The sequence below is a fragment of the Pygoscelis adeliae genome, unplaced genomic scaffold, assembly GCF_000699105.1.
Source record: "Pygoscelis adeliae isolate BGI_AS28 unplaced genomic scaffold, ASM69910v1 Scaffold114, whole genome shotgun sequence".
NCBI lineage: Eukaryota > Metazoa > Chordata > Aves > Sphenisciformes > Spheniscidae > Pygoscelis > Pygoscelis adeliae.
This window is the reverse complement of record NW_008824587.1, coordinates 549664-566257: the sequence shown is the minus strand read 5'-3', so window position 1 is coordinate 566257 and position 16594 is coordinate 549664. Positions and strand designations below refer to the sequence as shown.

Below are 16594 nucleotides of genomic sequence, written 5' to 3'. Positions count from 1 at the left end.
ATCACTGGTTTTTGCTGTTATACTTGTAGTTAAACTGCAGATGTTAAGATAATCCTGAAGGGGGTGGGGGGGAAGGAAGAAAAAGATTTAGCATTGGGCATACACTAAAATAAACTGCCAGTCAATCAACATGCACTAGTAGCATACTTAAATGCAGATCAAAAATTTAAGGACTGCAGTAAGAATTTACCTAAGCAAACCAATGAGAAGCCTGGAAAAATAAGAACTTTTTTATTCCCAAACTGTACAAATTTGAATTGTGAAGACAAGAAGCAAATTAAGAGGAAAGATGAAAAAAGCAATAATTGGTATCCTCTAATAGGCATCATTCCATATGTTGCCCTAAAAATAGAGCCTCAGGGGAGCTGCCTCAGAAATCTTGTTCTGGTAAATCCTCCTCCAGTGCTAGATTTACAGGAGTAGAGATTTCAAGACAGAAGAGAGAGGCTGAAGGAGTGTAAGAGTGAAAAGACAGCATTGCAAACTGAAGACTACTATGGTTAGCTCTTATGAATTTAGAAACAGGTTGCCCTTCTATGGTTCTAGATTTTGTTTTATTGTTTTTCATTTCCCTAATTTCTGTTCCTCATATCTATTTCATACAGGTTTTATTAGTTTACGTGTTGTTTCTCTGGGCTGCTACTGCACATATTTTGCTACCGATACTTTTTAGCATTGCAAGATTTCTTCATGCAAAGGAATTACATTAAGCATCCCTACTTGTGCTTCTAGATCAACGTCTTTTACTGCAAGACTAACAATTTTGAGAAACTCACAATGTCATTATCAGCACAATGTACACAGTGGTAAGAAGCTTTTGAAGTGAGCTGACCAATAAAATTAAACCACCGAGTAACCTAATCTGCTGAAATATCATCGTGTCTATGCTAAAATCACAAACTCCAGGAAATTCTAAAATGAAAGTGTCTTCTGTTTCATATAACATGTTTTAACTTGTAGCTTATGCATCACTCACTACATGCTACCAGGTACGTGACACACTTGCCAGAAAACGCCCAGGTTAATTCAAGAAAAGGAGGACTTTGTTAGGCTCCATTTCCTTGTTTCTGTGGTTTTAAGCTGCATTTAGACTACATTATCTCTGTAAAAGGCAGGAAGCAGCACCGAAGTACATTTCCCATTCTGAGTTCTCAAATATCACATTTCTCCATGAGCAGAAATGGGGTAATTATGCGATTCTTAAAGCGAGTACTGCGCCCTGACCTATTGGTTGTATCGTTGCTTGCAGCCTCTCTTATGCTCAGAACTCTAGACTGTTCAGAAAAGACTTTGCATCCTCTGACCATACTTTATCACACAGTCCTGACTACGATAGCATCTCTGGTAAATCTAAAATTTGTCCAAGAATCTCAGAGATTGTGGGGTGGTTACTGTCTTGCAGTAGAATTTTTCTGACAAATAATTTGGGTGATACGAAGAAAAAAAAAGTTGCCAGCAGATATGAAATTAATATTATGGCACTACACATGAAAATACGTATTTTTTCCATCCACTAGTAAATGAGTGCAGCATTTTCAGTAGCTGAACTTTTGAAAAGTGTCTTTTAAAAGTTGTTTGGGGCTTGCTTTTTTTTTTTTTTTGGGGGGGGGGGGGGGGAGAGTAAAGAAATAACATTTATAGGACCTATATGAAAATGATGTTCTTGTGCTCCCTCTGCTGTTTCTGTCACAGTGGAAAACTGGGAGTGTTTCAAGTGTTCCTTCATATACAGTAAGAAATACTCATGCCTAAAAAAGGAGAGTCATTTCTCCTGGCAAAAGAATTTTCAAAAATAAAGCAGCATGGTGTAAAAATTAAGGATAAAAAGCATTATCTATCTGGAAAGCAAGCTTTTATGCATGATATGATGCCATGGACATACCTGGGCTTTCTTTAAATTAACATTAAGAATACTAACAAAATATAATTCCATGTGAGTTCTGAATATTATTGTAATTAAGTAATGCTATTGTTATTTACTATCACAATCGTTCAAACAATTTTTACCAAGACTTCAGGGTTAATATCCAAAATATGGTCTTTCTAAAATACAAGCAGTGTATTTTCTCTACACAGATGGATGACATACCAACACTACCTATCAGAAGAAACACCAAATGCAAGAACATCAAAAGTATTTAAAACTGGTTGAAATATCTAACAAATAATAATTAAAAATGTCTGGAAAGAGGACTTACCAAACCGGTTAACGACTGAAATTCTTAGCACATCATCAGCAAGGGGAAACTCTAGACTTAATCTCTCTCAAAGTGGGATTCCCCTGTATCACATGCTTGTTTTTTCATTGTAGTAGCATGACTATTTTCTTTTTAATACTTGATTTAACACTGCCTTCTTTTAACCTTAGAGTAACAACATTTATATTAGTGTAAGGGAATTTTTCTCATATTAATAAAAGACTGAATCAGCTGCCAGAGGGTATAATTTCTACTTTTGAAATCTAAAAATCAAGAAAAGATTAAATTTTTTTTATAATGGTTTTGCAGAGAAATACATCACAGGCAGTTCCACCTTTGTGAACATGCAAATTACAAAATAGTTATGGTATTCTGAATATTGGTACTAGTTAAAAAATACCTCTTATAAAGCAGGAGCACATTAATTTTTTTCATCATAACAGGCATGATTTGAAGATGACATATAAGCAAAACAATTAGCACTCTTCCTCGCTTATGTTAGATAGAAGACAAGGTAGCAGACTGCCCAACTTGTTTTAATATACATAACAGACTTTGCAAAAAAATTCTTAAGTAAACTAACACACACCTTAAGATCTTCCTAAGTTTGAGATGAGTGGACAGTTATTGTGTGACTACGTTATTTGTAAATGTCCTGGTTTTGGCAGGGGTAGAGTTGATTTCCTTCCTGGTATTTGGGGTGAGAACAATGTTGCTAACACACCGATGTGTTAGTTGTTGCTAGGTAGCGTTTACACTAGTCAAGGACTTTCCAGCTTCCCACGCTCTACCGACTGAGCAGGCTGGAGGTGCACAAGAAGCCGGGAGGGGGCACAGCCAGGACAGCTGACCCCAACTGGCCAAAGGGACATTCCATACCATGGGACGTCATGCTCAGTATATAAAGCTGGGGGAAGAAGAAGGAAGGGGGGACGTTTGGAGTGATGGCGTTTGTCTTCCCAAGTCACCGTTACACGTGATGGAGCCCTGCCCTCCTGGAGATGGCTGAACACCTGCCTGCCCATGGGACGGAGTGAACGAATTCCTTGTTTTGCTTTGCTTGCGTGTGCGGCTTTTGCTTTACCTGTTAAACTGTTTTTATCTCAACCCACGAGTTTTCTCAGTTTTACCCTTCCGATTCTCTCCCCCATCCCACTGGGGGGAGTGAGTGAGCGGCTGCGTGGTGCTCAGTTGCCAACTGAGGTTAAACCACGACAGTAAAATATCAAGGTTTTTATGAAAAATAGCTTTGCCTTTGCAGCATACCTATGCAGCACTTCAGAAAAATGCTTTTTGTCTCATCAGACAAACTGACATGGCATGTCCAAATCATTCTGTTGGCTCTTCTCCAAAAAATTCCTTAGAAAACACTATTAATCCTCTGAATATTCTACTGCCACTTCACAAATAATAACTGCCTGCACAGATTCAACAAACGTGTAATGGAAGTTCTCTCTTTCATACACAAATAAGATTTGAAAAAGCTTTTTATTGAATGTTTTACTTATCTGGAGAACTTTCTGTGCCAAAATGCTCTGCAAATGAGAATATCTTCAACACATATAAGCATCACTTCATAACTGAAATGTCACCAGGTATAGTTAAGGTCTTCCTGATTGTTTTTTAACATCATAAATTCAGTTTATTTATTAACAGTAAAGAGTTAAGTTGCCCATAACAGTTTCAACCTACAGAATATGAACCATAAGTTTCCAATATGTTCCATTTCCATTGCAGGGCCTGGGGGTTGGTTGTTTGAGATACATTGCAGTGTTTCGGTACACTGTTAAAGTAAATTTTTGCATTTCAGACATGGACTGGAAGAAACTAATTTATTAAAACTTAGCAAATCTTCAGGACTGTTGAATTTAAAAATCTACTACTCCAGTCACATGCTGAATGAAAAATGTCACTCAACATGTTAAGATAAATGCCTGGATACTAGCCTGAGTAAAAACAGCAAGATTTTGTCATCTGCAGGTCTAAGGGAACTAAAAAAGCACAATGGGGTCAGGAGTACCTGGCTTCAGTATGGCTTTTGGCATAATCTAAAATAGCTTTAGGAGTTGTCTTCCATCATTCTTACACTACAGTACTTTAATGAAGTTGGAAACTGAACATTTAAAACAGTCACTATAAAGAAACTGGGGCTGCAGTAAGATTTTTGTCCTACATACTTGGATGCTATTGTGCTAGGTTAGATTTATTTTTTTTTAAATTTGCTTGGAAATTAAAGTTGTAACAAAATTATTTGATAAACCATTTTATTTTTCCTTTTTTTTTTAATAAAGGAAGGGTCATGTTTTAATAAGACATCAGATTTTAATGCTTCTAAGTGTTATTCCGGCACAAGACAGTACTTTCCATGTTTGTTTTTACAGTCAATCCGCTTCACTTCATCTGACTTCAAATGTCTTTGCAGGATTCTGCATTATTCTCCCATCCAAGCTTAAAAACCGTACTTTGAACATTACTATGTTATAAGAACATGGCTATGAAATATAAGCAAAGACCATTTTTCAAGATAAACTATTAATGAATGTTAAGTTTGGAAAAGAATTACTGAACAGCTGAGGATTTTTTTTTAAATGAGATTTGCTCTATATTTTTAATTTCAAATTCTCCAAGTAAGTCAACAGCCACTGATGATGAGATCTTCAGCAAAATCTTCCATTGTATTTAAAAACTCCTGACAAAATGTACATGCTGTATTTGAAGGCCACCACTCAATCCAAGTGCTGGAGTCCAAAGGGTACTGGAATCTAAGATGACAAAAGAAATGATCATTTGCCGCTAAGATTTAGGGAGGAAAATGTGATTGCTTGCTTTGTGTTCATAATCTTGTTTTAAACGTACACGTCTGAAAACACATTGTGTAACTATTGGTTGAACTAATACTTACAAAATTAAATCAATTATATATCACATAAGAATTATTACATACAAACACTTGCCACTTCACAGCACACTTTAAGATTAAATCTCTGCATACTCTGATGGTAAGTTACTTACTTGAAATTGTAACCGATGCTTATCTTTAAGGCTTCTTTTCCCATGATCAAATACTGCTCTCCTGGGCTCAATTCAACATCTGTACAGGTCTTCTTTTTAACAAAGGTTATTTCATCATTTTTTTGAGCAAAAGCCTGCCCTGAAGTAGAATGTCAAGAATTGGAAAATTTCACAAAAAGAATTTCCAGTCACTCACGTATTAGACAGAAAACACCAAAATGTTCTACAGTACAGCACAGCCTAGGGATCTATTTGCCACTAGTTATATAACAGGAAAATTTGATGATATAAACCATGTTTCTTGTAAAAGATTTTTTTAATTAAATATGAATGGTAAATAAGCCTCATGCACATTAAATAATTTTATATTATAGTAATTATAAGGTCATATTGGGTGCTTAAACTCAGAAGAAAAATGAGTGAATATCAGCTTCAGTTCCGCAGGACCTACAAGCGGCTACCTCTCCTAAAGGTAAGACAGCGAGCGCCCAAGAACATTCTAGCATCCTTTCTCCTAGAAGCAGAAACATGCCCAACCTACAAAAATCTGAGAAAAGTTAAGGCATGGCATATCCTTGCATACTACCCCACTTCAATCATTGTATATACAGGAAGGGAGGGCATTCTGTGGAATGAATGAGACATTTAAATGGCAGCTCACATCTGTATTAATTGATTATGGAATATGTTCACCTTGTTTTGTCACATAAAAGACATTTAACTGATTACAGCTGAGGCTTGTTAACAACAGCCATAATACAGAAAAGCTGTTTAAAAACATCAAACAAAAGATTGCCCTTCTTGGGGCACAAAAGAATTCTCAAAGGCTGTATTTGAGACTACGGTTTTCTACTCATGAAATGACTAGGTTTGACTGCTGATTTTTGTCAGCCGCATCAGTGGTCTCAACCAGACAGCTTTTACTCTAAATAAATTGTTAAATTAATTAAGAACAGGACACTCACCTCTTTTATAGAGATCCAGAAGAGCTGCAGAATACTTTACAAAGTAACCTTCTTCACTGCGAGATAAGATGTTCACTTTATAAACTGCAGAACAATACAAAACAAAAGTTTTGTCATTCCTTGTTCCTGCCATACACACTAAATGTCTTACAGATACTCAGATGGAGAATATAATGTCCCTTTACAATACTAATTTCTGGAAAAACGATGGTAATAACTATACACTGTAGGGCTAAGAAACATTAACAAGTTCTACCCATGCTCTAATCTGATGGAAGCTCTACCCATGCTCTCATCTGATGCCCCACAACTTCCTCTGACCCCAAAGCCATATGATCGTATTAGAACAGTACCAAGCAAGAGAAACACAGTGCTTATTAGCAGAACTCATCAGATCAGGCTCACTGGTGCACTAACCCTGGTTACGTGACTTTTATTCAGCACAGGGTATGGGCAGCACTTACTCTTCTCTGCTCCAGTATGCCACCTTCATATACTGTATGCCACTGTCAAGCCTGCTGAATTTTAATCACTAAAGATCTAATTGGAACAAAATGTTTTGCAGCAGTAGTAAACAAGTAAACATTTCAGTCAGAGCACGTGAAATAGGTAATGACAATTCAAATATTACCATAGGCAATATCATTCTGGCAAGCAGCTTCTCTCCTGGTATCAGCAGTTATTGACCGATCTAGTCTCTCTTGTACTTTACTACACTCAGCTACATTGAGAAAGAAAAAAGCCAATGTCATCACATGTCCAAAAGTAAAACATCATGAACCTCTACCTGTTTGGGATAATCTACTGTTACTGAGAAACACCGTAATTATGGGATTACATGCTGGAACAATGAATGTTTAAAATACACAACAACACCCTCAATCACCTGAACTTAATCCAGTCAGACATCCATGATCATACTGCACACATTTTTTTAATTTTTTTTTTTAATGTAGAATTTGGGGAGGACAACAGCTGTGTTCTTATGAGGATTTTTCTCCTTGTGTATAGTGTGGTTTTGTCCAAAGCACTACACTGCATTTTCCCACCAAGTGGAATGGGAAAACATCTTTAAAAAGTTTACCTTCCATGCATTTGCATTCATCTCCTTCACACAATCGCACAAGTTTTTCATTTCCATAGGGGTTATAAATGATAGTGCACCTTTTATCTACAAGATCCAAAAAGAAATAATAAATACATACAGAAAATCAAAGTCCAAGAAGTCAGCACTGAAACTTTGTGAGTCAAAAGTTACCTGAGCTTAAAATAACAAGGATTAAAAAGCTGTTGAAGAAGGAAAAATGTAGTCTTTAAGGAGGAATAGAGAGTTAAAGGACAAATATGAATTTGAAGACATGGAACACATACCTGGTGCATGATAGTCATATACAGTGAACGTGGCAGGATTTAGCATTCCAACCTGGAAAAGCTCACTTATTCGGAACCCAACACAGAGAAAACTATCAGCTGGCACCTATTTGAAAAAGACACATGAATTAAGGAGCTCTAAAGGAAACAAAATTATTCCAAAGAGTTAAAGTGCTTACAGTTATGGAAAGGGTAACATACAGAGTCTATCTGCAGAATAACATGTCCGTCTTTTATCTCATAATTTGCTACCAACTTATCAACTCCACTTGCAAGCTGTAGGGGATAAAAACAGAGAAAAATCTTTTATACAAGTTAAACATTTTTGGATGATCTTGAAGGTTTTGTAATCGGTAGCTTTAGCACAATTCTGAGATGTAAAAAACCCTTATTTTAGGGTGGCCTCTTTATAATGCTCATACTCTCACTTGTCCTTTTGGTTTTCTTTTAGGGAAATTATCCTTTTACACATTACATGAAGGTAATAAAGAATTAAAGAGCTAATTATCCTTAAAAGAATACTTGAGTCCACATATAGTATGCCATTTAAATCTTATAACTCTAACTCTGATTGCCTTTAACTATAACTCGCATGCTTGTCAAGAGGAGCTGGATGAACACAAGCACTACAGTTAAGATTCAGTTCACAAACTTTAGCCAATAGTTAGGTGTGTATACTAACAGTGGTCCCTTTACAGTTAGCAGATACAGCATCTCCAGAGGCTGATTCACACTACCCTAACGCAGACACAACCACTCTCTATCCGCCCTTGTCTTTCCACTAACAACAGAGGGAGCCTAGATGTCAAACTTTAACTAGATGTCTAGCTTCTGACTCTATCAAAAATCCATAATCTAGACTTAGGTAGATTATTCTCATTAGTATTAGAAGTGCTTAGAAGCAATGAAGATATAATGACATAAATCTGCACTACTACTCTAACAGAAAAAGATGAACAGTAAAATTATAGTTCTGTCAAAAAAACTTCAGTAAAAGAAAAACGTTCTCTAATACTTACAGTAGTTAAGTCTTCTGTATTTGCTTCCAATCCACTAACCAAACCTATGTCCATCACGGCATGAGCAGACTTAGACTGCGGCTCTCTCACACCAGGCCTGTACCTGAAATAGATTAAAAATAATATTAGTTAAACAACTGAAATTAAAAAGAAATCTTCAAATGTGATCCCAGAAAAACCTAAGGAAAATTCTACCAACATTTTGACCACAATAAGCCCATAATGAAGCAAAATAGTCCAGATGAATCATTTCAGATTTATGCCAATATCATGCATAAAGAAGCTTTTCTTAATACTTACGTCCTAGAAGAAGCCATATATAAATTAAAGAAAAACTCCCTCCCAAAGAGATCATGACCTTTGGCTCTAATTCTGTTTACACACATATGTAAAAGTGAAGAAACAGGAAGAAAAGAAGATCAGAAGACCAGGTGCAATTATTAACAAACAAAAAAATTTGAATCTCTCAAAAAATAAAAGAAATTTAATATATATATGTCAATTAATGTAATATTAAAACAAAAACTAAGGAAAACCAGAAGACCAGAAAGCCTTTCTAACATTCTTAGATTAATTTCATAATGCATACGTAGACCCACAGTGCATTTGCTTTGCACTGCTCCAATTCCTTAACATGTCAGCCGGGAATTCCACCTTTGCAAGGAGGAGCATTGAATGTTAGGAAATCCAGGACATTTAGAACCAGCATTTAGTTAAATGAAACCTTTAAATGCAAAACATTGGCTCAATCACTGGAGAAAGAATAAAACCAACCAACCAAACAAAAACCCCATCAGCTGTACTTACTTTGCACAAGCCTCTAAGCGCCCAAGTGGCTCACCATCTTCTTTTCTGTAACCTTTTCATATCGAGTAGAGTCAAATAAGTAATTTTATAACTCTTCAGAAGCAGCAATCCAAAATTCTCATAAAGCATTTTCATAATTGAAAGATAATTCTTTGAATTGTTTTGGTGGCTATTTTTATAGGAACTCATTGTCTAGCCACAAACAAATAACATTATACTTCTTTTATAATTCAGGTGAAATGACAGCTTTAATGCTTAATGTACTTTATTGTGTACTTATGTTATTAAAACTACTTCATGGCAAAAGCTCAGAATGTGGCTGTATATCCTGTTGTAACTGGACTAGAACTCTCAGTACCTTGTAAAGCTCGCTGCAACCCCCCCTCCATCCCCCATAATATTTCTTTCTTCTGCTAGAAGTTTGTATTCCTCACTCCCCCAACTGCAAAAACTCTTCCATAAATGAGTAAAAATGCACCTAACAAATACATTAAAAGTTAATTCTATTCACAAAAAGGCAATAGTTTCAAGAAGGGCTAAAAAGGCTTCTAGCAATTTCTTTTCCAGTTTTGCTTTTAGAAAGTGGCAGAATTTATTACAGTTTCATTCTTAATAAGAAATACTTCGTTAAACAAAGTAAGTTTTTTTTTCCCTCCCTCCCTTGCACTGACCCGAGTAGTAATATTTAAAGCCATATTAACCCTTTACCATCATCTCTCTTTGGAACAATCTTCAATTCAAAGTTACATGACTCTTCAGAAGTACTGATTGTATTATATACTGTCCTCACCTACACACATACAAATAAATTAGACGAAACAGAAGCAGTAAACAATCCTCAAAATTGGCATAAAACTGTGGAAACTCACAATATGGAGAATATAATACCAGTAAAAACAAGTCTGTACAGCATGATTAGTTCTGATGGACACAAAGCAGAATAAATAAATGATCAGCACAGAAAGAAACGGGGGAATTCTTAAGCAAAACCACACCACTCTTGCTGGTTGGATTTACAAGACTAAAAATATTACCCAGACAACTCCTGATATTTTATGAATATAAATACTAGTACACAAGAACATGCACATTTCAGATGTTAAGTTTGATGCTAGAAGAGGCTATGAAAGTTTAGAAGAAAATATACCATGGCAACAGCTTAATATTTAGGCACACACAAATTATTCCTTTAAATATTGCAAGAAAACAGTCTCTCAATGACATTGCTTAATAAACTAAGAGTAAACACCAGAATTACAGAGTTGAGCAATTTCTCAAAATCAATCATTAAGTTGGGTCTTCCCTGTTTGGCTGTCTAAGCAGAGACAGTAACAACTGATGAGCATTAAAACTAAGCTGATCATCTATTTAGATTTATGGAACAGAAAACCTCCAATGAAGAGGAAGAAACTTCACAACTTCTCTCTCATTAGCCATAAATCATACAATGGCTTGTACTTAATCCAAAATATAGCCATGATGACATCCATCACTTCAGTCTAAAGGTAAGGACAACACATGGAATACTTTGAGAAATTTCAGTTTCTTTTTCAATGTTGATATTAACAAACCAGAGATTCCATTTAAAAGAATTGGTTGCATGCTTACATTTACTGTAGCTATGCCAGTGCTGCTTCCAGTGCTTATATATATGTCATCATCCAAAGGTACCTAAAGGATTGATGTTAAACAAAAAGTTGTAAGTTAATAATAAAGATAGCACTATTAGCAACAATTCAGGTCAGACGATCTGCTTGTCTTTTCCACATTTTAAATACATAGTGAGGCCTGACGCTACAAACAGACTCTACAAAAAAAACTTCACAGGAACAAGCAGAGATACTAAATTTAAATGAATATTCAAATGCATTAAATTTAGCAGATAAGCAAAGTCCTTAAACATTTGTTATACCAAATTACTACCAGTTTATTAAAAGAAAAAGTTACTTTAGTAGCAATTTCAAAGTTCAAATAATTATTTAACAAGTTGCTAAGAATTCTGCTTTCACTTTTCAAAAGCAATACTATTCACTCACTGTCATAGTTCTTCCTACGAAATTATCTTCTGTCAGTTTAAATAGATGAAGATCTCCATAGTTTTTGTATGCCACCTTAACATTCATGTCCAGATTAAGCCGTTTGACAAGAAGGGAATATTCAGTCAGGGCCTCAAGGGCATTAATTGTGTCCTGTCAGAAATCAATTATAAAGAATTAATTCCAGAAATTAAAAAGAAGTGAAAATGCATTACAAAGCAATTTATTTTCTGCCACTTAAACATGATTACAAATAATGGTAACCATTACTAACTAAAGAGCTTAGCAGCATCTCAGCAGTACACTTAACATGGTGGTAACATATTTAACAGTATACTCATAGACATATTTGTGCAATTTAAAGAAACGCATGCAAGTACTAGAAAGGAAGCAAGCAAATAGCAATAAACAAAAACAGCACTCATCAGTTTCTTCATAGATTTTTAGTAATTTAAAAAAAGGGAGGTTGCATGAATTGGAATATTCTATATAGTATGACTAGTTGATAGTGTATTAGAAACCTGGCAACTTTCACCTGACTTCTAGTCTATTCATGCATACTAACACAGTTTTTACAATGAAAAAATGCATACTTACTTACACTGTGTTCCATTTTTGTGGAAAACAAGAACAAAGATCATGTCATGAAATGAAATATTCTGTTTTATAAGAAACTTAGGAAAACAGTTTTCTTCCTATGATTCTTTTCATTCAGCAGATCTGAAGTCAGTGGAATCAGCTTGCAAATTTCTATTCATAACAGATTTAATGAAAAGAAATCGTATTTCCCAGAGACAAAGAATATCACAGCAACAGAGTCATTTGATACTAATCCTATACATAGCACATAGAACCTGTCAATGTGGTCATGTAGTGATATTACCCTCTTAAGACATCTCAGATTTTGGTACTTGAAGAATGGGAATAAAATATTTAAAAGCTCACCTGAGTTGAATAAAATCCTCCACCATATCTTTGTTCTTCAGACAACCATTTGATGATTGGATTAGCATAGCTGTTGTCCCCTCTTAGCAAAGTAGTAAGCAAGGCATATGCTGTAGTTTCAACCATTTGTGCAGTAACGGTGCTGGGAGTGTGTTGGTCTAGTGTTTTGAGAGTATCTTTCCAAAAACGATAAATAGGAGGGTCACCTACAAAAGTATAAAAGGAAGGTTTCAGATTGAAACATAGCAACAGCTGTCTCCAGACTACACAAGGTGAACTATTGCCTACTCAGGTCAGGGAGAAAAGGAGGAACTCAATCTGCATTTAACAGGAGGTGAAGATATACTTCTTTTACACTAGTAAGTCTGATGTTTATACTAGAAACTGATGATAAACAGACCCGATACAATGCATCTGATGCATATCTGAATATTGCTGGTCCTGAACAGTGATAGAGTGGCCAAACAAATAGAATACAGATTTTAAATCTATTTTTTTAAAAAACCACTTTCAACAGACAGGACAAAGCTTTTCTATTCCAGTAGAAATCATTACTTGGCAGAGAACAGTCCGAGTCCCTTGCCTGTGACCAAAATACACTAAAAAGGAAGAGCATTCACAAGAGACTACAAAGTCCCTCATCAGCCAGTGAGAAATTAAGACGAAAACCCAACACAACAAAAGTGAGGGCAGTGGCAGATATTGTGAAAAATTCCACTGAGCCAAGGAAGAGAGTGGACACATCATAAGGCTGAGGAGGCAGACAAATGCAATCCACCATGGACACCTGCATAAAAGGAAAGCCTATAGATAGAACAAACGTGATACGTTGTGGAATGACAGATGCCTAGCTGACTTGCATACTGCTAATGAAATTGCACTGTTGAAAAGCTGAAAGCAGGATTCAGTCTAGCGAAAACACTAGGCCACACAAGAGTAAAAATTCACTTATGCCAAAGCAAGCATCACTGAAATTCACTCTCCAAGTAGTGCCATCACATTAGAGAATTTAAAAATACTAAAAGAACAGCCTACCTGAGAGCCATCTACAGTACAGACACTCTGAGAGAATGTAATAATACCTATGACAGATGCTTCCTTCTTCAGTGCAGAGAACACCAATCGTGTAGAGTGATGGTTCAAATCCACAAGAGCTAAAGCATACGAAGTTATTGCCATAGTAAAGGTGCTTTGAGCAGACTGCACGTTTCTCATCAAATAATCTCCTGCTTTATTTTTAGCATCCTGGATTTTCTGAAAGGATGAACAGGCTACAGCTTACATCTATTAGACTTATTTTTAAAGAAACACATCTATCAAGACGGTATAGGTATATATAGTATCTTCTACAATATATCTTATTATAAAGTGATCCAGAATTTCATTATTGTTCTTTTACTGATTTTGAAAGACAAAGACTAACAAAGCAAATAAATCTTAATCTTTGAAATTGAAAAAAGCCTCTTGATTTCTTTGAACAAATGTTAAAGAAAGTGGAAGAAATTAGAATCCCAGAACATGACTGCTGGCAGAAATAAAAATATTATTTACCTGAGTAGGACATATGTTAATTGACTTTTCAATTCCAATAACAGAAAATGCTGTGAGATACAAAGATTTTTCTTTACCTTCTCTAGGTAATGTACCCTACAAAATAAAATATGTAAATATAAATAAATAGAAACAGCAGCTAATTTAAATAAATAGAACTTTTTACAGTTTAGGTGAGGAAACAAATAGAAATTTCCGTAAGAAATATCAGTTTGGTTTAACCTGAAAATATGTTGACTGTTTTGAAGGTTAATAGCTTATTTGTAAAAAAGAGACAAAATTATATAAAGTTATTGGCAAGCCAAGACTATTATACTGTAAAATCAACCTACATAAACTTTTCTAAATATTCAGAAGTGGCAAGCAGCTACTTTTAGTGGGAAAACACAAAGGTTTGCAAGATTGTGTTGTTCTTTAAATGAATTTAGAAAAATGCAAATTCAGCAAAATTGTCTCGAATAGGTGTTCTGGTGAAATGCAGCCTAAAATATCTTGCATTCCTAAAACACATTACCTCCTGGTGACTTCAGCTTTTACTGTATATGCACAGAAAATTTTTGTGTTTTATACCTGTAGTTTCACTGGTTGGTAATTTGAAAATTCACTGAATGACCCATCTGGCATTTGACAGTTATCAATCAACCACAGAAGTGAATTACAAACAGAAATTTGATCGAGATTTATATATTGATTAACTTGTCCAAGAATCCTTAAAGCAAAAGCTGTCAACCTGCCAAGAAAATCAAACAGATCATATTTGTTTTGATTAGCAAATTCTACCACATTGCTAGAGGCTAGGCACAAATTTGCACTACTTATGATTTAGGTATGCTACACACTCCTACAGTTCAAAGAAATATTGCAGATGAATTTTGAATTTAACTTAACAAATGGGTAATAATTACTCAAATAATTTTAAACTAGGATCAATTTCCATGTTTCAGGATATGAACCCATTACATCCCCAAAAGATTACTTTTTCACATGCGCAGAAATTAAGGAAGATGCCTTTGAAGCATCTTATTCCTTCCTTCTATAAGCCAACTGCATTTGCCATTCTGAACAGCGAGACAATGATTATGTATTTTGCCTAATTTTCAACGGCAGACTGTTTTCCATAAACAGTACTACCCCTCCTGTTTGATAGCCTTTAAATATCATACTTGTGTGAACAAGAGGTATGTCTATTTTGCCCTTGCTCATGTCCCTGTACTTAGCTTTCCTTCTTCAAACTTGGGGTGCAAACTTTGCCTGAGCTTATGATTCTGCAGGGAACCAAGGTCTACACAGTTCTTTTGTAAAATACCAAGCCCAAAGAAGAGGTTTCAGAACTGAGCAAAATCATACAAATTATTTCAGGTATGTCTGCTCCTAACCATTGGCCCAACTTGGTTGTAATGGTGTGAACTGTGGACATAAACAAAAGATTTCACAAGTGAAAGCAAGGAATCAAAAAATATTATTCAAAGTTGTAAGCACCATTTAAATCTACCATCAAGCTCACCTCTCATGCTTACTAGAAAGTATCACCCTTTAAAAAGTAGTTATAATATGAAAGCAAAGGAATGAAACAAGTCTTTTCCAAACATTCTAAACAAAAGAGCTTTTTAACTCACCACGTGCTAGCTTGCCCATTCTTCCACATGCTATATGAGAAGTCAGAATTTCTGAATGACAAGATGCTCACAATTCCTAAGAGATATATTAGGCAGAAAATAAGTTATGAAAAGAGATTTATATTATCTTTCTCATTCAGCAAAGTTTATGCACCTCTACAATTCTGAAGCAAGAGAAGCAGCTATATTTTTCTACCTTCTTTCATCTTCCTCCTCATTTGAGTTCTTGAAGTTAAGGTTTGAGGACCCAGTAAATGCCAGTAATTTGACTCTTCCAAGTAGCGAAACACATAAAATACTGGTGCAATACTCATAAACTCTGCCTCTGCACTGCCCTTTGGCAGATTAGTAAGAATACTAAGACCACTAGGACTGAGGATTGTGGCAACCAGTTCACCCATAAGATGTCCTGTGGAAAGAAAAAAACAAAATTTATTTAAATGAGAGATCATGAAAGTGAATCTGACTGATACTTATAAGCAATCATTCTATATGAAGTATTTAAAATTCTACACAAAAAGGTGATTTGCAAAGTCTTTTCTCAAAAGAAGGAGAACCTAGGAATAAATTCAGATAAATTTAAACAAAGGAATACAAAATAGGAGAAAAAGAACATATATACAGAAAGTACGTATGCAGTAGACTAAAAGTTTCAATTCAATTTACCTTTTACACTGACACTTCTATCAATTTTTGTTTTAGGGACCAGATTTAGTGGGATTTTGTATCGAAATTCTTGTCGTCTCTTGAGTGAACCTATAATTGAAAATGTATATATATATATATATCATACTGCACAATCTAAATCATGATTATTCAGATGTAATAGCCAGATTTAAAGGTTACAACTATCTGAGAAGTCAGCAACAAAAACACCTATGATAACTTGAAAACTAGAAATATGCCCAAATGCACATGCAAACAATATCAACTTTTGAAAAAGAACAGATGCAAACACTTTAATCTTTCTTTTGCCTTTTTTGTTAAGAAAAAAAATTTGATCTGGACCTAAACTTTGTGGTTTCAGATTCACCTCTGGTTAAATGAGAACGCACTCCATTTTCATTAATAAAG

At 35.2% G+C, this 16594-nt stretch overlaps 1 protein-coding gene across 1 annotated transcript in view; it reads right to left on the bottom strand.

The window, feature by feature from the left end:
- Positions 1-4830: 4830 nt before the first annotated feature.
- Positions 4831-16594, bottom strand: part of C5 (complement component 5) — a 28412-nt gene continuing 16648 nt past the window's right edge. The window contains exons 23-41 of the mRNA XM_009322130.1: positions 16187-16276; positions 15717-15929; positions 15521-15596; positions 14475-14634; positions 13905-14000; positions 13436-13607; positions 12354-12559; positions 11409-11561; positions 10981-11043; positions 10081-10162; positions 9373-9424; positions 8566-8668; positions 7748-7822; positions 7547-7652; positions 7260-7346; positions 6807-6896; positions 6176-6259; positions 5211-5349; positions 4831-4960 (exon numbers count right to left, since the gene is read on the bottom strand). Of these exons, the coding sequence (XP_009320405.1) occupies positions 4831-4960; positions 5211-5349; positions 6176-6259; positions 6807-6896; positions 7260-7346; positions 7547-7652; positions 7748-7822; positions 8566-8668; positions 9373-9424; positions 10081-10162; positions 10981-11043; positions 11409-11561; positions 12354-12559; positions 13436-13607; positions 13905-14000; positions 14475-14634; positions 15521-15596; positions 15717-15929; positions 16187-16276 (2177 nt within the window). The remainder of the gene's footprint in view (positions 4961-5210; positions 5350-6175; positions 6260-6806; positions 6897-7259; positions 7347-7546; positions 7653-7747; positions 7823-8565; positions 8669-9372; positions 9425-10080; positions 10163-10980; positions 11044-11408; positions 11562-12353; positions 12560-13435; positions 13608-13904; positions 14001-14474; positions 14635-15520; positions 15597-15716; positions 15930-16186; positions 16277-16594) is intronic.